The sequence below is a fragment of the Anguilla anguilla genome, chromosome 4 (assembly GCF_013347855.1).
Source record: "Anguilla anguilla isolate fAngAng1 chromosome 4, fAngAng1.pri, whole genome shotgun sequence".
Taxonomy (NCBI): Eukaryota; Metazoa; Chordata; class Actinopteri; order Anguilliformes; family Anguillidae; genus Anguilla; species Anguilla anguilla.
In genome coordinates, this window is record NC_049204.1 from 60,781,133 (window position 1) to 60,805,883 (window position 24,751).

General features: G+C 42.4%; 2 protein-coding genes and 1 long non-coding RNA gene across 4 annotated transcripts in view; 2 read left to right on the forward strand and 1 right to left on the reverse strand.

Moving 5' to 3' along the window:
- The window catches only part of LOC118225477 (E3 ubiquitin/ISG15 ligase TRIM25-like), an 81,799-nt gene extending 73,710 nt beyond the window's left edge, over positions 1 to 8,089 (forward strand). The window contains exons 1-6 of one of the 2 annotated variants that reach the window (XM_035413940.1): positions 1,733 to 2,416; positions 3,715 to 3,810; positions 4,049 to 4,282; positions 4,512 to 4,982; positions 6,889 to 7,082; positions 7,789 to 8,089. In XM_035413940.1, coding sequence (XP_035269831.1) covers positions 1,826 to 2,416; positions 3,715 to 3,810; positions 4,049 to 4,282; positions 4,512 to 4,982; positions 6,889 to 7,082; positions 7,789 to 7,858 — 1,656 coding nt within the window. In that variant the 5' untranslated portion in view covers positions 1,733 to 1,825 and the 3' untranslated portion in view covers positions 7,859 to 8,089. Of the gene's footprint in view, positions 1 to 1,732; positions 2,417 to 3,714; positions 3,811 to 4,048; positions 4,283 to 4,511; positions 4,983 to 6,888; positions 7,083 to 7,788 lie in introns of those variants that run through there. The other variant, XM_035413937.1, reaches the window with a different exon arrangement.
- LOC118225482 (E3 ubiquitin/ISG15 ligase TRIM25-like) lies at positions 1,664 to 22,693 on the forward strand. The gene is made up of 7 exons (XM_035413946.1): positions 1,664 to 1,721; positions 15,882 to 16,577; positions 17,854 to 17,949; positions 18,184 to 18,417; positions 18,704 to 19,171; positions 21,144 to 21,337; positions 22,047 to 22,693. Exons 2-7 carry the CDS (start codon positions 15,987 to 15,989, stop codon positions 22,114 to 22,116), a joined length of 1,653 nt encoding a protein of 550 aa, XP_035269837.1. The 5' UTR covers positions 1,664 to 1,721; positions 15,882 to 15,986; the 3' UTR covers positions 22,117 to 22,693.
- On the reverse strand, positions 12,136 to 14,215 carry LOC118225508. The gene is made up of 2 exons (XR_004764838.1): positions 12,687 to 14,215; positions 12,136 to 12,475 (listed from the first exon to the last, which is right to left on the reverse strand). It is a non-coding gene; the product is annotated as an uncharacterized LOC118225508 (long non-coding RNA).
- Positions 22,694 to 24,751: the final 2,058 nt, after the last annotated feature.

Consider the following 24,751-nt stretch of genomic DNA (forward strand, 5'->3'; position numbering starts at 1 on the left):
CACTCCTGTCACCTAATGAAGTGGCCGGTGGGTGTATATACACATACGCCGTGCCCTCCATAATGTTTCTACTGCGCAATTTTAGATTTGTAATCAAAACAAAATCCAAAATAAAGTTGGATTTGAGCATCACGCCCCCCGCTTGAAGACTTAGTAAAGCAGAGGCAGCGTGGACCCTCTAGGCCGAGTGACTGAAAGTGAGTGCTTAAGCCTGCTGAACACCTGGAGGCACTGCAGCCCTCCCGGCCTAAAATTGGATGAATGAGATCCTTGCTTTCAAAACTGGAGGGAGGAGTCGGTCTCCAGGCCGGACAAGCAATCCTAAATCATTGACGGCCCCAGCCCCTGGCCCCGGAACCTCGCAGTGTTCCAGCTGATCTCAACTCCCCTGATCTGCTGATCTCAGAAGCCGGACTCCCCGGGTCCGGCTTCTGAGAGTTTGCAGTGAAGCGGACGGCTTTTCCCACCGGCCTGCGCGCCACGCCCTGAAACAACAGCGACGCGTTCCGGAGCACACACACACACACACACACACACACACACACACAAAAAAAGTTAACACATTAACGTTTTAAAACAGAAACGGGACCGGGGAAAATAACAATGACCCTCGTGCTACCACCAATTAACATTCTTTGCACTCAACATTCGCTGCAATTCGTTGCCATGCCGGCGACCTGGCGGAGCCAACATTCCATGCTCGCGGGGCACACCCACGAAACTGCAGCAGGGAATTGTTCAAATGCTTTCAAACTCCAAAGAAAAGATGACATTGTTTATTTTCAAAATCTCTTCATCGATAACCCACCCCTCGCCTGCTCCAAAAAAGTACTTAATTGCTTGTTTTCTTGCAACATTCTAATCAGTAAGGGAAGCGAACTCTATTTCTGCTCATGAGTGAGTCCTCAATTATTACTTCTAAAACACAATAATACGGGAAAAATAATAATAATAATAATAATAATAATAAAAACACTATACTTTCATTTTTATAATGTATCTCATAGCCAAGAGCACTTAAACACAATAAAGGCAAAACTAGATATTTCCTGGTTCTGAGCAGACCCAACCCGAGACTGGTCTCTGCTATTTTACCGCTCACACTGGTAAAGACAGAGTTAAGTTTCGTTTCTCTGAAACTGCTCGACAGAGAGAGGGGGAGTGACTTCCTGGTTCTACCCACAGCTGCAGGAGGTGTGGCGTTGGACTGAGGCCAGGCTCAGAACAGACGATCAGAAAGTGGACTCATCTACATAAACTGCAAAATTACACGTGGATGGTGGGACTCATCAAACAGACAAAAAAAAACAAAAAAAAAACATTCACCTGTCCAGTTTGTAGAGTGACATGTGCACAACAATGACATATTTAAAATAATTAAAAAAAGACAAACATGTATACACATACAAAATACATGCATCCATATACGCACATATACAGAACATACACATATATACACATATATACTACCAATAATGAACATAGATGTGCGAACAAATAACATAAATGGGAGTGTCAACATACGAAGGTGAATGTTTTTTTAAAGGGAGTCCACCATCCTGGTATGTTTTTTCAGTTTATGCAAACAAAAGCCGAGAGAACTAGAGATAGAGCCAAGATGTCACTCCCAGATTCTGTCACGCAGTTTCAGAGAAACAAAACGTATCTCTTTGTCTCTGCCAGTGTGAGCAGTAAAACAGCCGAGGCCATTATATAGGTGTGTCTGCTCAGAACCAGGAAATATCTCTTGCTCTTCTAACACAGATTCAGAGAAACTACACTACATTCTGGACAACAACTAATCTCTGTCAATTTGAGCGGTAAAATGGCACAGGCTGCAGGTCTTCTGGATCAGGACCAGTTGAGCTGCTCGATCTGTCTGGATATACTCAAGGATCCGGTGACTATTGCCTGTGGACATAATTACTGTATGGGCTGTATTAAGGGCTGCTGGGATCAGGGTGATCATACTGGTGTCTACAGCTGTCCCCAGTGCAGAGAGACCTTCACCCTGAGGCCTGTTCTGAAGAAAAACACCTTACTGGATGAAGTGGTGGAACAACTGAAAAAGACAGGACTCCAAGCTGCTCCTCCTGCTCACTATTACGCTGGACCTGGAGACGTAGAGTGTGATGTCTGCACTGGGAGAAAGTGCAAAGCCGTCAAGTCCTGTTTGGTGTGTCTGGCCTCTTACTGCGAAACTCATCTCCAGCCTCACTATGAATCTCCTGCTTTTAAGAAGCATAATCTGGTCAAAGCCACTGAAAACCTGCAGGAGAAGATCTGCTCTCGTCATGACAAAGCGCTCGAGATTTACTGTCGCACCGATCAGCAGTTTATCTGTTATCTCTGTACAATTGAAGATCACAGAGGCCATGATACAGCTTCAGTTGCAACAGCAAGGACTGAGAAACAGGTAAGAACTGGAATTTATCACTTTATGCTTAGTGCTGGCTTTAATAGGAACCTTGGAATACACTGCACTATGGAAAGTCCTCTCAATCACTCATTCATTATGACATGGACTTGGAAAAATGTAATCAGCAAGCCTCTACACGAGAATAACTTGCTTCCTCTATTCTACTATGAAAGATATATTCTACAGTGGAAACATCTTTCAAAATACTCCCTGTATCCAAACGCATATATTCTTTTTCAGTCATCCGGAATACAATGTGACAATTTAATTTAATTTATATTTTGCATTACTAGGTATTATGAATGTACTTCAGAGTATGAATGCACTATTTCTCTGAGCTGTGTAGCTTTAAGTCTGATCCATGAAGTAGGCTTGAAGTTTGAAGTCCAGACAGTTCAAGACAGTGATTAAGCACATAAAACAGGAAGTGAACTGAGTTGTTTAAATGAGTTGGCATATTTAGCATTTTTATTACAGCAGCCATGGCTTAGAGCGTGCAGAGATCAACAAAAAAGATTCACCTTTCTCGGCTTTGTAAAAGACAGTGGCATCAGTGGTGAAAAGATTATCATGATGCTACAGCTCATGGGAATGCATGTGCTGTTGTTTAGTGATGCATTGAATTGTAAACAGAGGACTGCTAACATTCAAGATTTTCTGTCAAGGAAATATCCCCATTCATGTTTTTCTTGTCATTATTGGGGTGATTAAGCAAACGGGCGTATTGTGAAATGGGTGGAGGTGACATCCTGCACATAGATGTACTGATGCAGGGAAAGGATCGAGAAAGATGGAGTATCTGATACATTGTGAAAAAGGAAAACGTGTGATTTAATGTACTGTTAAAAATGTAAGTGGTCATTTGAAGTAACAGCTTATTAAAGTTATAACAAATAAACAGACACTGTTTTTCTGCTGCTATAGATAGTGGCTAGCTGCAACAAAGTGAAGTACTTTGTGAGCTACTCTGGCAGAAACGTTTGCAGTTTTGTGTTTGATGATACAGCTTTCAAAGCCATGGCTCCAAAGTTTGTTGTAAGAATTGAAGCTGATACAGGGAATTGGCCAAAAGGTACACCTTTCATTGTTGTGGTCAGAGGTAGCCAGACCTGAAACTGTATTTGAATGAACTGGAACACAGTGACATATCTCATGAAAATGCCAATATGCCTTGTAAATTTTACAATAGTGCAACTAAAAGAAAAAGAGCAAATATACTTTGTCCACATTCGGAAATTTGACAATAGTACAGACCAGAATAATGATACTGTGGAATGATTGATATATGTCCACAGAAGCAGCTGGGGGTGACACAGAGTAAATTCCAGCAGAGAATCCAGGAGAGAGAGAAGGAGCTGCAGGATCTGAGACAGGCTGTGCAGTCACTTAAGGTGGGTACTGACGAGAGGAGAAGACAGCAGCTGGCTGCTGAAAGAGCCATTTCAGAGCTCAGTCAGGGCTCTCCTCCAGTCAGCCAGTGTTGGGCCCAGTGTTGGACCACTTTCCAGCATTGTGGGGCTCAATCCCACTGAGCCACACTGTGGGGAACAGGCTGTCTTGGGTTCCAGTAAGCTGAGTGAAAGGCCTAGTTAAAATGTTCAGCCCTCCTCTCTCTGTGTCTCCTAACAGCGCTCTGCACAGGCAGCAGTGGAGGACAGTGAAAGGATCTTTACTGAGCTGATCCGCTCCATTGAGAGGAGGCGCTCTGAGGTGAAAGAGCTGATCAGAGATCAGGGGAAGGCTGAAGTGAGTCGGGCTGAAGGACTCCTGGAGCAACTGGAGCAGGAGATTGCTGAGCTGAGGAGGAGAGATGCTGAGCTGGAGCAGCTTTCACACACAGAGGATCACATCCATTTCCTCCAGGTGACATCACTGGCTTTGACAGAGCTGTCTAATGGAGCTGTTCCTGATTCTTTATCTGACTGGAATTTCTGACTTATGCTTTGGACATGAGGACACAGTTTTTGTTGTCCTCTTATCTTGTGCTAAGCGTTGTATTACTCCCAATTCTGCTCCACTGATGCTTAATCCTCTCTCTCTCTCTCTCTCTCTCTCTCTCTCTCTCTCTCTTTCTCTCTCACTTTCTAATTAGAGCTCTCAGTCTCTCTGTGTCCCTGCTAGACCTGGAGACTTACCCAGCATCACTATCAACCCACACATCTCCTTTGAGGCTGTGAGGAAATGTGTCTCTAAGCTGAAGGAGCGACTGCAGGACATCTGCAAGGGTGAAATGTCTAAGATCTCCAAGGCATGCGGAGCAATAGGCATTTATGGCTGCTCTACTGAGACTAGGGAACCTTCAGAAGCCAGAGGCACAGCAGCTGAAGTGAAGACCTGTCTTATCTGCATGAAGCCCTGGCAGAACAAGCTGAGGCTGATGTGTACTCATGCCTTCTGTGAAGCCTGTCTGCGTGACTCTGTATCTAGAGTGGGTCGTCAGTGTCCAGTGTGTCTAAAAGCACTCACAGTAGTGGGAAACCAGCCAGAGGGAACAATGACAGTGGAAACGAGGAACGTTTTTGGACTTAATGTTCACTACAATATTCCCAGTGGAATACAGACGGTAAGAAACTGATGATTATTCAAGAATTCCTCACAATTCTGTACTCTTGTATTCATGTGAATTGGAAAGATATGTAATTTCTGTAAGGTCACTGCAAAGCTGTTTCATCATTCGGTTTCCAAAGAAAAAATACATTTCATTGCTTTCTATTATCCCAGGAATAGAATGCAGTGCCTGAACATACTACGGTTTCATTTCATTATACTTGTCTGATGTGTCTCAATATGTGCCTTGGGAGTTATAAATAACACCCAATGTGCTTTATAACACTTAGTAACACTTTACAATAAGGTCACATGAATAATTCAGTTGTTAAAATGAATTAATGATGTACAAATACATTAATTAACCATGGAATTTAGTCAGTAGTCAACAAATACACTAACTAGTTGCATGATTATTTGTACATGTGCAAAACATAGGATAAACTTATAATTAGTTAACCATTAACAAGTACATGAATTGCTTTTTTAAAATCCCAATATGAATTGGCATCAACTAACATAGTTGTTAGTATGAATTAATGATGTACAAATACCTTAACAAACCTGTACAGATGAACTTTTTTGTACCTTATTGTGAAGTGTTACCAATATTTTAGGTATTCATAGTACTAGTGCTCCTCCCCCTCTATAGCCGGGTTTCTCCTGAGATCACTTCCCATTGAGGACTTCTTCCCACTACTATTTCAGTGTTTTTTCTTTCTGTCGTGGAGTTTTTAAAATATTTTTTGTAACCTAATTTGTTTGGTTTTTGGCAGTTCAGCCTCATGCTGGTTATTGTCAGGTATCTCAGAGTACAATACATGCTCCGATGCAGGGGTCACTGTACAATACATACCCCGGTACAGGGGTCACTGTACTGTACATACCCAGATACAGGGGTCACTGTACAATACATACCCCGATACAGGGGTCACTGTACAATACATACCCCGATACAGGAGACACTGTACAGTACATACCCAGATACAAGGGTCACTATACAATACACACCACGAAACAGGGTTCACTGTACAATACATACCCAGATACAGGGGTCACGGTACAGTACATACCCAGATACAGGGGTCACTGTACAGTACATATCCCAATACAGGGGTCACTGTACAATACATACCCAGATACAGGGGTCACTGTACAATACATATCCCAATACAGGGGTCTTTTTGAGATACATAGCCCAATACAAGGGTTCTTTTTGAGATACATATCCCAATACAGGGGTCCCTTTCAGATACATATCCCAATACTGGGGTCCCTTTCAGATACATATCCCAGTACAGGAGTCACTATTAAACAAGGATACTGATCCATGTGGAAATTGTTTTTTTTTGTTTTTTTTTTGTTCAGAAAACGAAATTAGAGGAAATAGAGGAAAAATAACTGATCACAACAACTGTTCATTGTGATTCATAATATTATTTTAAAGAAATCCTGTAATGCCAGCCAAGAACAAACAAATAAACTCAAAAGCCTTTGAAGTTCAGTGCGCTCCCACAAAACACATTAAAAAGAAAACAGTCATGCATGCTTATCACCTATAGAAATGAACATTTCAAACAACACCTCATTTGTAATACAAATGCATACATTTAATTAAAAAAAAAAAAACTATAATCATAAGACAGCAATCACTGTATTCATACATGCATCATCCAAAATTAACTTATAATATGTTGTTGTATGAATACGTTGAACACAGCCCCAGGTTCAATCATTCACAAATTTCATATTTCTTGTTTTCATGTGATGTGTACACTTTTTAGTCTTTTATTGTGTATATATAAAGATGGCAGATAAAATGAAACTGAATTGAGTTGAAAACATGTGCCCTTAGACCTACAGTACATAAAATCTACTTCTTTACAGTCCCCTTTGCCTTGTGTGTTAAATTCTGTGTCCAGGAGGCCCATCCCAACCCAGGGAAGCCCTTTACTGGAATCCAAACATCGGCCTGGTTACCAAAAAGCCGAGAGGGTCAGGAGGTGCTGAAGCTGCTGCGAAGAGCCTTTGGCCAGAAGCTGGTTTTTACTGTGGCTGCAACCGATGGAGCTGAAGACAGAGTCATCCTCAATGACATCCCCCATACAAGAGACGTGTAGGGCCTTTTAGTGTGATTTTTTGATTTGCTGGATTTAGTGTATGTTCAGTTATTTGGTGAAAATATGAATCACTGGATATGTGATCATTTCTCAGTGCCCAGCAGTATCAATGTGACTGTTGTTTCCTCATGTCTGTGCTTCAGCTACTGCTGTTCAATCTTCATGTGTCTGTTTCTTTATTCACTGAGAATAAAACTTTACACCAGAACATTTAATAACCAATCACCACATCCATACGAAAGCTATAAATTAATGCATATGTCAGAATACAATTAAGAATTTTCCCAAAATGCTTTGCATACTATTTTATATATATTGCTAATAATGTACAAGCAGAGCTCATAGAAGCATGTGAGTCTGCTGCAGAGGGTGACATCATCCCCTAGAGTCAGGAGAAGAGTGTGATTGGTTTCCATGGTGAATGACCAGGGTCTTTAGCTCTGTCTGCAGTATAAACCTGACCTCTGTTGCAGTTGTGTAGTAACACAGGTGTGTCACAGCTACCAGAAAAGCTCTATTAATCATAAAGTATAAATGCACATGAGTGGAAGCTGGAGTGTGTTCAGCGTCTTTGCTTCTCTTTACACAGTTACAGTTACATGGCAACACTTTTCACCACCAAACCTGTGAGTTTCTCCGTGTCACCTGTGTAGAGCTCAGTCCCGCTGCTCTTTGATCAGTGTGTGTTTCTTTCTTCCACAGGAGTGAGTGCAGAAAGCCTGACTTCCTGCAGAAGGTGAAGGCGGCACTCAGAGCCAAATTCATTGAATGATTGGATGAACAGAGACATCAGATCCTCAGCACAGCGCCACCAAATGGACCAGAAGAGAAAATCACCACATTACAAAGATGGGCACACAATAGACAGACATTAGAGATCGAGAGGAACCAGCCAGTTGACCTTTGCACTCTATGAGGTCAGGAAGCAGAATCGTAACTGAAGATAGTAGCAGGTCACTGCTTTAGAAACACATATGTGATAAATCTACTCAGTCCTGATGGATCTGATTCTAATAACTCTCTGATAGACTCTATTATGCTCCTCTTTGTGCTCCTCTTTTCTGGATTGGATCTTCAATAATGATGTCATACATCAAGCAAGTGTAGCCCCTCCCCATGTTACTGTATCATTTCCTCTCTGGATTGTCTCCCAGGGAACTATGTACACAAATTTCTTAATATCTATATATAAACATTTCTTCTCAGTATAAAACCACTTAATGACAGAGGCTCACCTTAAAAATAATGTGTTTCTCTTGAGGGTGATGAGAACATACCAAATATGCAGTATAATATGACAGTGTAAGGATGCATTATACAAACAGTATCATTTTGAATGCATTCATATTTAGTTTTATTAGTAAAAAATAAATATACCCAGTACATGTACTGTTTTTAACAGAGAATGTCTGTGTTAAAAATAAATAATAAATAAATAAATACTATATATATATATATATATATATATATATATATATATATATATCTATATATATATATGTATACTGTTGTTGTGATTTTGTGTTTTAGGCATATGTATTGATGTTTATTGATTTAAAGAATGGACTTTTCTTTGTTTTGATGTTGAAATTTTGTTTACAATTTTTGTCTTAGATTATTTTTCTTGATGAGTTTTTGACTTTTAGAAGAATGTATTTTGGTTGTTTTGGGAATTTTAAACCAATAAAAACACTACATGTCTCTGGACTGTGGGAGGAAACTGGACCACCCGAAAAAGGCCCAAGGCGGGATTCAAACCCAAGACCTTCTTGCTGTGAAGCAGCAGTGCTACCCACTGCACCACCGTGCCACCGATAGTTATAATGTAACTCAACCAAATTTCCCGTGCTTCAGGCCTATAGGGGTATAGCAGGGCTGCCACATGAATGGAGTTGGTAGCGTCGCACATCATTGGTCTGTGAAATCACCAACCAAGAGCTGTGATTGGTGGATGCATCTCAGACCTCTAAAGCCTGAAAAATGTATTTCATCTACATATTTTATACGTATATATATATTTAATATATATTTTTATATATATATATATATATACACTCATCGGCCACTTCATTAGGTACACCTGTTCACCTGCACGTGGCAGCAACTCAATGCATTTAGGCATGTAGACATGGTCAAGACGATCTGCTGAAGTTCAAACCAAGCATCAGAATTGGGAAGAAATGTGATTTAAGTGACTTTGAATGTGGCATGGTTGTTGGTGCCAGACGGGCTGATCTGAGTATTTCAGAAACTGCTGATCTACTGGGATTTTCACACACAACCATTTCTAGGGTTTACAGAGAATGGTCCGAAAAAGAGAAAATATCCAGTGAGCGGCAGTTCTCTGGGGGAAAATGCCTTGTTGATGGCAGAGGTCAGAGGAGAATGGCCAGACTGGTTTGAGCTGATAGAAAGGCAACAGTAAATCAAATAACCACTTGTTACAACCGAGGTATGCAGAAGAGCATCTCTGAACGCACAACATTTCAAACCTTGAAGCAGATGGGCTACAGCAGCAGAAGACCACACCAGGTGCCACTCCTGTCACCTAATGAAGTGGCCGGTGGGTGTATATACACATACGCCGTGCCCTCCATAATGTTTCTACTGCGCAATTTTAGATTTGTAATCAAAACAAAATCCAAAATAAAGTTGGATTTGAGCATCACGCCCCCCGCTTGAAGACTTAGTAAAGCAGAGGCAGCGTGGACCCTCTAGGCCGAGTGACTGAAAGTGAGTGCTTAAGCCTGCTGAACACCTGGAGGCACTGCAGCCCTCCCAGCCCAAAATTGGATGAATGAGATCCTTGCTTTCAAAACTGGAGGGAGGAGTCGGTCTCCAGGCCGGACAAGCAATCCTAAATCATTGATGGCCCCAGCCCCTGGCCCCGGAACCTCGCAGTGTTCCAGCTGATCTCAACTCCCCTGATCTGCTGATCTCAGAAGCCGGACTCCCCGGGTCCGGCTTCTGAGAGTTTGCAGTGAAGCGGACGGCTTTGCCACCGGCCTGCGCGCCACGCCCTGAAACAACAGCGACGCGTTCCGGAGCACACACACACACACACACACACACACACACAAAAAAAGTTAACACATTAACGTTTTAAAACAGAAACGGGACCGGGGAAAATAACAATGACCCTCGTGCTACCACCAATTAACATGCTTTCAAACTCCAAAGAAAAGATGACATTGTTTATTTTCAAAATCTCTTCATCGATAACCCACCCCTCGCCTGCTCCAAAAAAGTACTTAATTGCTTGTTTTCTTGCAACATTCTAATCAGTAAGGGAAGCGAACTCTATTTCTGCTCATGAGTGAGTCCTCAATTATTACTTCTAAAACACAATAATACGGGAAAAATAATAATAATAATAATAATAATAATAATAATAATAATAATAATAAAAACACTATACTTTCATTTTTATAATGTATCTCATAGCCAAGAGCACTTAAACACAATAAAGGCAAAACCAGATATTTCCTGGTTGTGAGCAGACCCACCCCGAGACTGGTCTCTGCTATTTTATCGCTCACACTGATAAAGACAGAGTTAAGTTTAGTTTCTCTGAAACTGCTCGACAGAGAATGTGGGAGTGACTTCCAGGTTCTACCCACTGCTGCAGGAGGTGTGGTGTTGGACTGAGGCCAGGCTCAGAACAGACGATCAGAAAGTGGACTTTGTGCCCCCCCCCCTGCCCCTGCTTCCCTCAGTCTTTTTTTAACAGTTTATAGCTCCCCACTCCCCAGAATTGTAACACATAGATTTCCACCATAATAATCTGTCATGCTTTTGTAACAACCCCCCTCCCCCCCTGTGGAATACAAAAAAATGTATTCCACAGTAATACACAGAGCTCCACCAAAACAATCTGAGTGACATGCTTCTATAACATTAAACTCTTCTCATCCTAAAACCATCTTTACCAGGAGACACAGTGTGGTACGGTCTGCAAGGCCGGTGACTCTCAACCCATGTGTGAATCCACCCATACGCCTGAGGGTTTGGCTCTGTCTCTAACCATCTCTGCTCTACCCCATTTACATAAACAGCAAATATACACATGGAGGGTGGTTTATGTCAGGCAGCCTCCCCTTTCTCTATGTTACTGTGCACCACTTCACTCTTCTTTGTGCACCCTAACCCCCAAAACTCCAACTCACATTACATTACATTACATTTATTTGGCAGACACTTTTATCCAAAGCGACGTACAAAAAGTGCATTTCATGATCATAGACAACTACTAAACACGGGTTCAGCAAGATACAATACTTACTTTGTACAGCTATTTCTAGCCAAGAACACAGTTTAGTTCACACAGTGAACACTATTCAGACCTAACCTCTGCAAAGCCAACTAGGCAGAAGAATAAGCTACAGTATTAGGAAAAATACAAATAACCAAAAAGTGCTGGGATGGGGCAACATGTAACAAGTGTCATGAAAAAGGGGGGGGGGGGGGGATTTAGAGTGAAATATACAGCGTGGTGGTGGTTAGTCTAGGTATAGTCTGAAGAGATGAGTCTTCAGGCCACGGCGGAAGATGGGTAGTGAGGGGGAGGTTCGGAGAGGGACGAGGAGTTCGTTCCACCACTGGGGAGCTAGGGTGGAGAAGCTCTGTGATCCCTTTGGTCGGGTGGGAGGGGTTACAAGGCGCCCTGCTGCCGCAGAGCGGAGTGGTCGAGCAGGGACATAGGATCGAATCATGTCCTGCAAGTAGACGGGGGCTGTCCTGTTGGCTGCAGGGTAGGCAAGGGTCAGGGCTTTGAACCGGATCCTGGCAGCAACTCATGTCTCTCCATACTGTTTACAGGCTGCAACGCAGACGTAACAAAGTGGTAGAGCGAGGCCTCATTAAAACTGAACAACAGGCAGCGTTGATGTGTGCTTTCAGTGACACTGCTTTGAATCAAATCGCTGTGTTTCGCTGTGGAGGACAAAGTCCAGTGATTGGTTCAAATAGGCCAATGATTGTATGACATCATTAATGAAGACCCAACACAGCTACTGCAAACAAAGGCACAGAGGCGCACACGGCATAATAGAGTCTATGAGAGAGTCAGCAGAATTAGATCCATCAGGATTGAGTAGATTTATCACATATGTGTTTCTAAAGCAGTGACCTGCCACTATCTTCAGTTATCATTCTGCTTTCTGACTTCATAAACGGCAAGGGTCAACTGGCTGGTTCCTCTCCGTTTCTAATGTCTATCTATTGCGTGTCCATCTTTGAAATGTGGTGATTTTCAGAGTGTTTCTCTTCTTGTCCATTTGGTGGCGCTGTGCTGAGGATCTGACGTCTCTGTTCATCCAATCATTCAATGAATTTGGCTCTGAGCGCCGCCTTCACTTCCTGCAGGAAACCAGGCTTTCTGCACTCACTCCTGTGGAAGAAAGAAAGCACACTGATCAAAGAGCAGTGGGACTGAGCTCCACACAGGAGACATGGAGAAACTCACAGGTTTGGTGTTGAAATGTGCAGGCATGTAAACCGTAAATGAGTAAAGAGAAGCAAAGGCACTGAATGTAAAAATTAGAAAACTTAAAAAATACACAAAATCCTGAAAATTTGAGAATCACACTAAAAGGCCCTACGAGTTTCTTGCACGGGGGATGTCAGTGAAGGCGACTCTGTCTTCAGCGCCATCGGTTGCAGCCACAGTAAAAACCAGCTTCTGGTCAAAGGCTCTTTCCAGCAGCTTCAGCACCTCCTGACCCTGTTGGCTTTTTGGTAACCAGGCCTGTGTATTGATTCCAGTAAAGGGCTTTCCTGGGTTGGGATGGGCCTCCTGAACACAGAATGTAACACACAGGGAAAAGAGAAACTGTGCATGTATATATACATATGTGTGGATGTTCAATTTAAGTTTCAATTTAATTTAATTTGCCGGTTTTTACTGAGGGAAACAGGGAAACAGGAAAACAGGAAATAGGAAATTTGGGAAAGACTGAGCCTAATCTCGGTTGCACTCAGAAATATATAAGTTCACTTTTGAAGATGCATGTATCGAAACAGTGGTTTCTGTCTTGTTTATAGTTTCTATACATTCCATTTCATAAAATTCATGCATTCGCACTACCAAATGATTATTCAATTAAATATTAAAATTCTCATTTGTATCAAGATATGATTTTATAATGACCCCTGCATCGGGATATTTATTGCATACTGACCTCTATATCGTTAGGGCTGATCAATTTAATTTCCTGTCTTTTGAGGGTTTCGGCTAATGCAAACATTAAAGTGAAAACATAGCTTTTTGTGATTAATTTCCTTAGGTTTTGCACTGGGAGGTTTAGTTAGTAAAACTTGGTATTATTATGACTAAACCATCCGTGGAAATTATTACCATATAAAATTCAAAACATAATCCTAAAACACGTATTAGATTGTATGGTAGTTTATCAAATGCTTACATTATATATTTTTCAAAAACATACGCAGTATAGCACCATGGTGGTTTCGCCCTTGCTTTACTGGATCCACGTCTGACAGAGTCAGTGTGTGACTGAGTGACTGGCTCCTGCTGTCACTATTAGCGATTAGCTAAATTGCACGCCCCTGAAGATGGAGTGCAACTCAGAATAGACCAACCCGGATTGCACTAGCTAAGTTTTCGGTGTTTTTCCCCCGACCTAGCTGGTCTCTTTTGGTTGCCCTCACTTTACTCGATCCGACACTTTATCACAAATGAAGTGATTGTCACTTAGGCAAGTCAGTGCGAATGGCTACTGTCGATGTGAGTATCTGCTGCTGCCTGCCTGCCTGCCTGTGACAACATCTCTGGACATAACGCTCTCCTGGTGTTCTCATCTACAGTAATGCTCGTTTAGAACTTTAGAATGACTAAATTATACACACTTGGAGAAGCTAGCCAGAGTTTGTAAGTTAGCATTGTGTCTCCCCATGTTAAGTATATGGACATTTTGTCTCATTCAAATTTAATCCACAACATAGTAATGGTGTAATGTATCTATTACCAAAATCAGTAGTTGGCAAGTTCATGGTGATTGTAGTCAACCTGCAAATTGGCATTGAGATTGGTTTTGAAATGGAGGAGATATAAAGGTAAAACAAAATCTGAGTTTTTACATGGGAGAGCTGACCAACACAAACATACTACTGCGCTGTGATGTTCTAAGGACCCACACGCAGACCAGGGAAATCCAAAAAACGTTGTCTTTATTCAGTCCGAGGTTCGAAGCCAGGTAATCAGAGAGAGTACGGTGCCGAATCGAGTTTCCAAAAGAATAGTGAAAAAACAGGCGAAAAGTCAAAAACCAGGAGATCAGAGTGGCGAAGGTACAAAGGGACAGGCAAAAGAGAAGTCAAGGCAAAGCAAAGGTCAAACCAGAAGCAAACAAAACCAAAAGGGGCAGGCAAACTCGAAGTCATACAAAGGGGTGTCGCAGGAATCTCGATAGACAAAGGCTTACTAACAATCGGCACAATGAATTCGATCAACGTTCTGACGCTGAACTGGTGGAAAAGACTGACATTTATACACTGGGGAAGGTAACAATCAAGGAGGGGTCAAGTGAGTGAGGGAGGAGTAACATACAACATCCAGGTGAAGAACATTAGGATAACTAAAGGATGTCTGACCAGTATCGAAAGAAATGGTTAACAACAGTCAATCAAGACTGACCACAAGATTAGAGGGTAACGGAAAGTCAATGTCCACAGCGTGATTCAGAAATTCCAGTTCAATAAGGAATCAGAAACAGCTCCATTGGACAGCTTTGTCAGAGCCAGTGATGTTACCTGGAGGAAGTGGATGTGATCCTCTGTGGTTGAAAGCTGCTCCAGCTCAGCATCTCTCCTCTTCAGCTCAGCAATCTCCTGCTCCAGTCGCTCCAGGAGTCCTTCAGCCCGACTCACTGCAGACTTCTCCTGATCTCTGATCATCTCTTTCACCTCAGAGCACCTTCTTTCAATGGAGCGGATAAGCTCAGTAAAGATCCTCTCACTGTCTTCCACTGCTGCATGTGCAGAGCGCTGTTAGGAGACGCAGAGAGAGGAGGACATTTTAACTAGGCCTTTCACTCAGCTCTTACTGGGACCCCAGGCAGCCTGTTCCCCAAAGTGTGGCTCAGTGGGATTGAGCCCCACAGGGGTAAGAAGTGGCCCAACACTGAGCTCCTGACTGGCTGACTGGAGGAGAGCCCTGACTGAGCCCTTAAATGGCTCTTCCAGCAGCCAGCTGTCTTTTCCTCTGGTCAGTACCCACCTTGAGTGACTGCACAGCCTGTCTCAGATCCTGCAGATCCTTTTCTCTCTCCTGGATTCTCTGCTGGAATTTACTCTGTGTCGCTGCCAGCTGCATCTGTGGACATACATCCATGAGTACACAGTATTATGTACAACTATCGTCGTTCACAAAGGTTTTATTTGCCATGATGATTGTAATTTTTGTTGTTGTTGCAGTTCTGCACTTAATTTGTGGTGAGGTGACAGTACCATTCACTTTGCCACCGTGCCCTACAGAACAACCAGTTTCTCTGTTATCTATAGCTTTTTAAAATAACATAAAAAAGTGCAGTTTTTCCATGTGTTACTATTAAAGCCAGAACTACTGTAAGCATTTATTAATTTGTAAATATTAAAAACTGGACAAAACAAACAGAAAGTCCACTTTCTGTCTGTACTTCTGATCTGAAAGCTGGCCACAGTCCAACACCACGCCTCCTACAGGAAGTCACTCCCACTTTTTCTCTCTCAAGTGCGCAGTTTCAGAGAAACGAAACTTATCTCTTTGGCTTAGTCAGTGTTACAGTAAAATAGCAGAGGTCTGCTCAGAACCAGGAAATATCTCCTGCTCTTTCTCAAACAGATTCAGAGAAACTACACTGCATTCTGGACTACAACTAATCGCTGTCAATTTGAACAGTAAAATGGCACAGGCTGCAGGCCTTCTGGTTCAGGACCAGTTGAGCTGCTCGATCTGTCTGGATATTCTCAAGAATCCAGCGACTATTCCCTGTGGACATAATTACTGTATGGGCTGTATTAAAGGCTGCTGGGATCAGGATGATAATACTGGTGTCTACAGCTGTCCCCAGTGCAGAGAAACTTTCACCTCAAGGCCTGTCCTGAAGAAAAACACCTTACTGGATGAAGTGGTGGAACAATTGAAGAAGACAGGACTCCAAGCTGCTCCTCCTGCTCACTGTTACGCTGGACCTGGAGACGTGGAGTGTGATTTCTGCACTGGGAGAAAGGGCAAAGCCGTCAAGTCCTGTTTGGTGTGTCTGGCCTCTTACTGCGAAACTCATCTCCAGCCTCACTATGAATCTCCTGCTCTTAAGAAGCATAATCTGGTTAAAGCCACTGGAAACCTTCAGGAGAAGATCTGCTCTTGTCATGACAAAGCGCTCGAGATTTACTGTCGTACCGATCAGCAGTTTATCTGTTATCTCTGTACAATTGAAGATCACAGAGGCCATGATACAGTTTCAGTTGCAAAAGAAAGGACAGAGAAACAGGTAAGGACCGGAACTTTAATGGGAACCCAGGGAAACACTGCACTATGGAAAAGTTATCTCAATCACTCATTCATTACGACATGTTACAAAGCAATGGAAAATGTAATCAGCAAGCCTCTACACGAGAATAACTTTATTCTACGATGAAAGATATATTCTACAGTGGAAACATCTTTCAAAATACTCCCTGTATCCAAACGCATATATTCTTTTTCAGTCATCCGGAATACAATGTGACAATTTAATTTCATTTATATTTTGCGTTACTAGGTATTATGAATGTACTTCAGAGTATGAATGCACTATTTCTCTGAGCTGTGTAGCTTTAAGTCTGATCCATGAAGTAGACTTGAAGTTTGAAGTCCAGACAGTTCAAGACAGTGATTAAGCACATAAAACAGGAAGTGAACTGAGCTGTTTAAATGAGTTGGCATATTTAGCATTTTTATTACAGAAGCCATGGCTTAGAGCATGCAGAGATCAACAGAAAAGATTCACCTTTCTCAGCTTTGTAAAAGACAGAGGCATCAGTGGTGAAAAGATTAGCATTATGCTGCAGCTCATGGGAATGCACGTGCTGTTGTTTAGTGATGCATTAAATTGTAAACAGAGGACTGCTAACGTTCAAGATTTTCTGTCAAGGAAATATCCCTATTCATGTTTTTCTTGTCATTATTGGGGTGATTAAGTAAATGGGCGTATTGTGAAATGGGTGGAGGTGACATCCTGCCCATAGATGTACTGATGCAGGGAAAGGATCGAGAAAGATGGAGTATCTGATACATTGTGAAAAAGAAAAACGTGTGATTTAATGTACTGTTAAAAATGTTAGTGGTCATTTGAAGTAACAGCTTATTAAAGTTATAACAAATAAACAGATGCTGTTGTTCTGCTGCTATAGATAGTGGCTAGCTGCAACAAAGTGAAGTACTTTGTGAGGTACTCTGGCAGAAACGTTTGCAGTTTTGTGTTTGATGATACAGCTTTCAAAGCCATGGCTACAAAGTTTGTTGTAAGAATTGAAGCTGACACAGGGAATTGGCCAGAAGGTACACCTTTCATTGTTGTGGTCTGAGGTAGCTAGACCTGACACTGTATTTGAATGAACTGGAACACAGTGACATATTTCATGAAAATGCCAATATGCCTTGTAAATTTTACAATCGTGCAACTAAAATAAAAAGAGCAAATTTACTTTGTCCACTACGTATAAAACCTTTTGGAAATTTGACAATAGTACAGACCAGAATAATGATACTGTGGTATATGTCCACAGAAGCAGCTGGGGGTGACACAGAGTAAATTCCAGCAAAGAATCCAGGAGAGAGAGAAGGAGCTGCAGGATCTGAAACAGGCTGTGCAGTCACTCAAGGTGGGTACTGACCAGAGGAGAAGACAGCAGCTGGCTGCTGGAAGAGCCATTTCAGAGCTCAGTCAGGGCTCTTCTCCAATCAGCCAGTGTTAGGCCCAGTGTTGGACCACTTTCTAGCCCTGTGGGGCTCAATCCCACTGAGCCACACTGTGAGGCTGTCTGGGGTTCCAGTAAGACCTGAGTGAAAGGCCTAGTTAAAATGTTCAGCCCTCCTCTCTCTGTGTCTCCTAACAGCGCTCTGCACAGGCGGCAGTGGAGGACAGTGAAAGGATCTTTACTGAGCTGATCTGCTCTATTAAAAGAAGGTGCTCTGAGGTGAAAGAGCTGATCAGAAATCAGGAGAAGGCTGAAGTGAGTCGGGCTGAGGGACATTTGGAGCGACTGGAGCAGGAGATTTCTGAGCTGAGGAGGAGAGACATTGAGCTGGAGCAGCTTTCACACACAGAGGATCACATCCATTTCCTCCAGGTAACATCACTGGCTTTGACATAGCTGTCTAATGGAGCTGTTCCTGATTCTTTATCTGACTGGAATTTCTGACTTTTGCTTTGGACATGAGGACACAGTTTTTATTATCCTCTTATCTTGTGTTAAGTGTTGTCCAGACGGACTGTACAAACTTGACAGTACTCTTCCCAATTTTGCTCCATTGATGCTTAATCCTCACCCTGTTTGACACTGATGTTCTCTCTCTCTCTCTGTCTCTGTCTCTCTCTCTCACTCTCACTCTCCCTCCCTCTCACTCTCTCATTAGAGCACTCAGTCTCTTGGTGTCCCTCCTGGACCTGGAGACTTGCCCAGCATCACTATCAACCCACACATCTCCTTTGAGGCTGTGAGGAAACGTGTCTCTGAGCTGAAGGAGCGACTGGAGGACATCTGCAAGGGTGAAATGTCTAAGATCTCCACGGCATGCAGAGCAATGGTCATTTATGGCTGCTTCACTGAGACCAGAGAGCCTTCAGAAACTAGAGTCACAGCAGCTGAAGTGAAGACCTGTCTTATCTGCATGAAGCCCTGGCAGAACAAGCAGAGGCTGATGTGTACTCATGCCTTCTGTGCAGCCTGTCTGCGTGACTCTGTGTCTAGAGTGGGTCGTCAGTGTCCAGTGTGTCTAAAAGCACTCAGAGTAGTGGGAGACCAGCCACAGGGACAGATGACCGTGAAAAATGTAAACACATTTTTATGTATTACCTACAATATTCCCAATGGAATACAGACGGTAAGAAACTGATGATTATTAATAATTCTTCATAATTCAGTACTCTTGGATTCATGTGATTTGGAAAGATGTAATTTTGCAGCAGCAACCTGGATGCAGAGTCACTGCAAAGCTGTTTCATCATTCTGTTTCCAAAGAAAAAATATATTTCATTGCTGTCTATTATACCAGTGCTTCAACATGCTACTGTTTAATTTCATTATACTGGTCTGCTGTGTCTCAATATGCACCTTTGGAGTTATAAATAACACCCAAGGTGCTTTATGACAGAAGTTTTTTTCTTCTTCTTCTTTCGGCTGTTCCCGTTCGGGGTAGCCACAGCGGATCATCCTGATACCCATATTTGATTTGTCATACGCTTTACACCGGATGCCCTTCCTAACCCAACCCTCCCATTTATCCGGGCTTGGGACCGGCAGTACACATGCACTGACTTGCGCATGCCCAGCGGCCGGATTTTTGGGGCATTGGCCAGGATACGAACCCCAGCCGCCGGCGTGGCAGGCTGGAGCTCTACCACTGGGCCACCATTGCCCCTCCCTTTATAACACTTTACAATTAGGTCATGTGAATTGGCATTGAATAATGCAGTTTTTAACATGATGATTAATGATGTACAAATACATTAATTAAGCATGAAATTTAGTAAGTAGTGAACAAATACATTAACTAACATATTGGTTGCATGATTATTTGTACATGAGCAAATCATAGGATAAACTTATAATTAGTTAACCATTAAAAAATACATGCCAGTATGAATTGGCATCAACTAATGTAGTTGTTAGTATGAATTAATGATGTACAAATACCTTAACACACCTGTACAGATGAACTTTCCAGTAGTTATTAGTTAACAACTACATTAGTTAATGCCAATTCATGTGGCCTTATTGTAAAGTGTTACCAATATTTTAGGTATTCATAGTACTAGTGCTCCTCTCCCTCTATAGCCGAGTTTCTTCTGAGATCACGTCCCATTGAGGACTTCTTCCCACCGCTGTTTCAGTGTTTTTTTTCTGTCGTGGAGTTTTTAAAATATTTTTTGTAGCCTAATTTGTTTGGTTTTTGGCAGTTCAGCCTCATGCTGGTTATTGTCAGGTATCTCAGAGTACAATACATACCCCGATACAGGGGTCACTGTACAATACATACCCAGATACAGGGGTCACTGTACAATACATACCCAGATACAGGGGTCACTGTACAATACATATCCCAATACAGGGGTCTTTTTGAGATACATATCCCAATACAGGGGTCCCTTTCAGATACATATCCCTATACTTGGGTCCCTTTCAGATACATATCCCAATACTGGGGTCCCTTTCAGATACATATCCAAGTACAGGAGTCACTATTAAACAAGGATACTGATCCACGTGGAAATTGTTTTTTTGTTTGTTTTTTTGTTTGTACAGAAAACCAAATTAGAGGAAATTGAGGAAAAATCACTGATCACAACAACTGTTCATTGTGATTCATAATATTATTTTAAAGAAATCATGTAATGCCAGCCAAGAACAAACAAATAAACTCAAAAGCCTTTGAAGTTCAGTGCGCTCCCACAAAACACATTAAAAAAAAAACAGTCATGCATGCTTATCACCTATAGAAATGAACATTTCAAACGACACCTTATTTGTAATACAAATGCACACATTTAATTTTTTTTTTTTTAACTATAATCATAAGACAGCAATCACTGTATTCATACATGCATCATCCAAAATTAAGTTATAATATGTTGTATGAATACGTTGAACACAGCCCCAGGTTCAATCATTCACAAATTTCATATTTCTTGTTTTCATGTGATGTGTACACTTTTTAGTCTTTTATTGTGTATATATAAAGCTGGCAGATAAAATGAAACTGAATTGAGTTGAAAACATGTGCCCTTAGACCTACAGTACATAAAATCTACTTCTTTACAGTCCCCTTTGCCTTGTGTGTTATATTCTGTGTCCAGGAGGCCCATCCCAACCCAGGAAAGCCCTTTACTGGAATCAATACATGGGCCTGGTTACCAAAAAGCCAACAGGGTCAGGAGGTGCTGAAGCTGCTGCGAAGAGCCTTTGACCAGAAGCTGGTTTTTACTGTGGCTGCAACCGATGGAGCTGAAGACAGAGTCGTCTACGCTGACATCCCCCATGTAGAAAACTGGTATGGCCTTTTAGTGTGATTTTCTGATTTGCTGGATTTAGTGTATTTTCAGTTATTTGGTGAAAATATGAATCATTGGATATGTGATCATTTCTCAGTGCCCAGCAGTGTCAATGTGACTGTTGTTTCCTCATGCCTGTGCTTCAGCTTCTGCTGTTCAATCTTCATGTGTCTGTTTCTTTATTCACTGAGAATAAAACTTTACACCAGAACATTTAATAACCAATCACCACATACATACGAAAGCTACAAATTAATGCATATATGTCAGAATACAATTGAGAATTTTCCCAAAATGCTTTGCATACTATTTTATGTATATTGCTAATAATGTACAAGCAGAGCTCATAGAAGCATGTGAGTCTGCTGCAGAGGGTGACATCATCCCCTAGAGTCAGGAGAAGAGTGTGATTGGTTTCCTCCATTGGTAAAGGACCAGGGTCTTTAGCTCTGTCTGCAGTATAAACCTGACCTCTGTTGCAGTTGTGTAGTAACACAGGTGTGTCACAGCTACCAGAAAAGCTCTATTAATCATGAACTATAAATGCACATGAGTGGAAGCTGGGGTGTGTTCAGTGTCTTTGCTTCTCTTGACACATTTACAGTTAGATGTCAGTTTTCAGCACGAAACCTGTGAGTTTCTCCATGTCTCCTGTGTTGAACTCAGTCCTGCTGGTCCTTGATCAGTGTGTGTTTCTTTCTTCCACAGGTTGGAGTGCTGGCAGACTGACTTCCTGCAGAAGGTGAAGGCGGCACTCAGAGCCGAATTCATTGAATGATTGGATGAACAGAGACATCAGATCCTCAGCACAGTGCCACCAAATGGACCAGAAGAGAAAATCACCACATTACAAAGATGGGCACACAATAGATAGACATTAGAAACTGAGAGGAACCAGCCAGTTGACCTTTGCACTCTATGAGGTCAGAAAGAAGAATCGTAACTGAAGGTAGTGGCAGGTCACTGCTTTAGAAACACATATGTGATAAATCTACTCAATCCTGATGGATCTGATTCTGCTGACTCTCTGATAGACTCTATTACGCTGTGTGCTCCTCTGTTCCTGTGTATGCAGTAACTGGATTGGTCCATCATTAACGATGACATACATCAATCAAGTGCAGAACACACCCCACCTTGGTACATAGGTCATTAATAACATTAACTTCTGTTTATCCTCCATGTTCTATTTGGGGTACTGGAGACCCCAGACGCTGTTTGGCAGCTCGAGGCTTGTTTGATCATGACTTTTCCTAATTTCATGAGAACTGCCTATAAACGTATGATTTTGACTTGCTGACATGTTTCAGATGTCCACTACACAAAATTACGCATAAATTCTGTTTGAAATGCAACAGATTTTCATATGTTTTGAATCCCTGTTTATTTTTGAGGGTACAGTTCGCTCAATATTACTCCTCTAAATAAGCCAGTAGATGCACTTGCTCATAGGTGCACAGATAAATGTGCACACACGTACATACATATACACAACCCCACACTTCCAGTGGTCTGCTTCTCTTTCTCTCTCTCTCTCACACACACACACACACACACACATAGACACACACTCTCTCTCTCACACACAGACACTCTCTCACATACACACACATGCAAACACACACACTCACACACACATACACACACCACTTCATCAAAAGTGCTTGACACATTTTCCTCACTCAAAGAAATTGCAATGAACAGACGCACACACAAATACACACACGCATGTGTATGCACACGTACATGCACACACACCGTCTCACATAGACACATGCACACACACGCATAGCAGAATAGCAGGCAGTTGGGATGCATTGGTCAGCTATGTTGGTCTTTAATTTGACCCCCTATTTCAAGACTGATCTTATTTATTTCAGTCACTCCGTTAATCCATGAGCATTAACGGCCTTGTACATCTCACCTGCAAGGGGTTGGGGGAGAGGGGGATGGGCGCATTGATCTATGCTCCCACCCCCATCCCACCTCAGCCACACCCACTGGCCCAACAGACAGAATTTAAAAAGCTCCTCATCAGACCATACCAAATGAGTCCTGACAGTAAGATATAATTCCTTAATTTTCCAGCCCCCCCCACCCAACCCAAACACCAACCCCAGCCCCAACTCATGCTCACCTTGATGGCCTCCTTGGGACACCCTCCCCTCTGTCCCCCCCCCCCCTCATGTTTTGATTCCAATGAGACTATTGCTCACCCCACCACTAAAAAAGAGCCCCCCCCCCTTCCCCCTTCTCCACACTTTTATGATCTCATTTACCTTGAGTGGACCAAGAGCCAGCAGCCGTGGGCCATGATGTAATGTCACCTCGTTTAAATAAAGCTGTGAGACGTATTCACAGGGAATGTGTGTGTGGTTGGGGTACGGTCTGTCTGGTGTGTGTGGGGTCGGGGTACAGTCTGGCTGGTGTGTGTGTCATTAAGCTACAGTCTGCCTGGTGTGTGTGTGTGTGTGTGTGTGGTTGGCTGTGGTCGGCCATTGCAGAAGGTGTCTAGACCTTGTTGGAGATCTCATGATTATGCAAAACTCTGTTCAATTATGCAACACACGGCAGAAGACAGGTGACGTGAATTTTTTGGAACTGTTTGTTGCCTCATGTTGCTTTGGAAACGAACATAGCACAATGTTGACTGTCACACCTCTTTGGTAGCTGACGCATTTCCACTTTTGATAGGTTAGTCATATTAAGTTTGCATCAAACTTGATATGATTCACCTGTGTAGCTGCCCAAGGTTGAAATCCTCTCACATGGTTTCTGTTATTTTGTCCAACTGCTGTGCGTACGTACAATCAATGACTTATTTGAACCAACCAATGGGTTTTACCATCTAAGGCACAGCACAGCGATTGGTTCAAAGCCGTGTCACTGAAAGAACACACTAATGCTGCCTGTTGTTCAGTCTTAATGAAGCCTCTCTCTACCACCTGTACAGGTGATTAAAAAAAAAATTGTTTTCATCTTCCACGTGTAATTTTGCAGTTTATGTAGATGAGGAAAAGCAGGGAGGGTTAGAGACAGAGCCATAGTGTGGGAATCAAACCCTCGGGCGCATGGGTGGATTCACACATGGGTTGACAGTCACCCGCCCTGCAGACTGAGCCACACTGTGTCTCCCAGTAAAGATGGTTTTAGGATGAGAAGCATGACAATCAGATTCTACTGGAGGACATCTATGGGTAATTCTTTGCGGCTTCAAGCGACGACTGAAGACTCACCTCTTCAGCTTGCACCTCTCCCCACCCCTCCCGACCTCCCTGTAGTCTCTAATTGGTCATGTAAGCTTAGGTATATAACTAGGTAAGCTGTTTATTTTAGTTTATTTTAGTTATTGCACTCGTGCCTACTTGTTTAATTATTGCCTGTATTATTTGCAAATACTGTTTTGCTCCTAC

Excerpts from the sequence above, each read along its gene's own strand:
- LOC118225482 (XM_035413946.1), top strand. The coding sequence starts at position 15,987 with ATGGCACAGGCTGCAGGCCTTCTGGTTCAGGACCAGTTGAGCTGCTCG. Across the intron at positions 16,578-17,853 it reads AAGAAAGGACAGAGAAACAG|AAGCAGCTGGGGGTGACACA; the intron begins GTAAGGACCGGA and ends ATATGTCCACAG. Across the intron at positions 21,338-22,046 it reads ATCCCCCATGTAGAAAACTG|GTTGGAGTGCTGGCAGACTG; the intron begins GTATGGCCTTTT and ends TTTCTTCCACAG.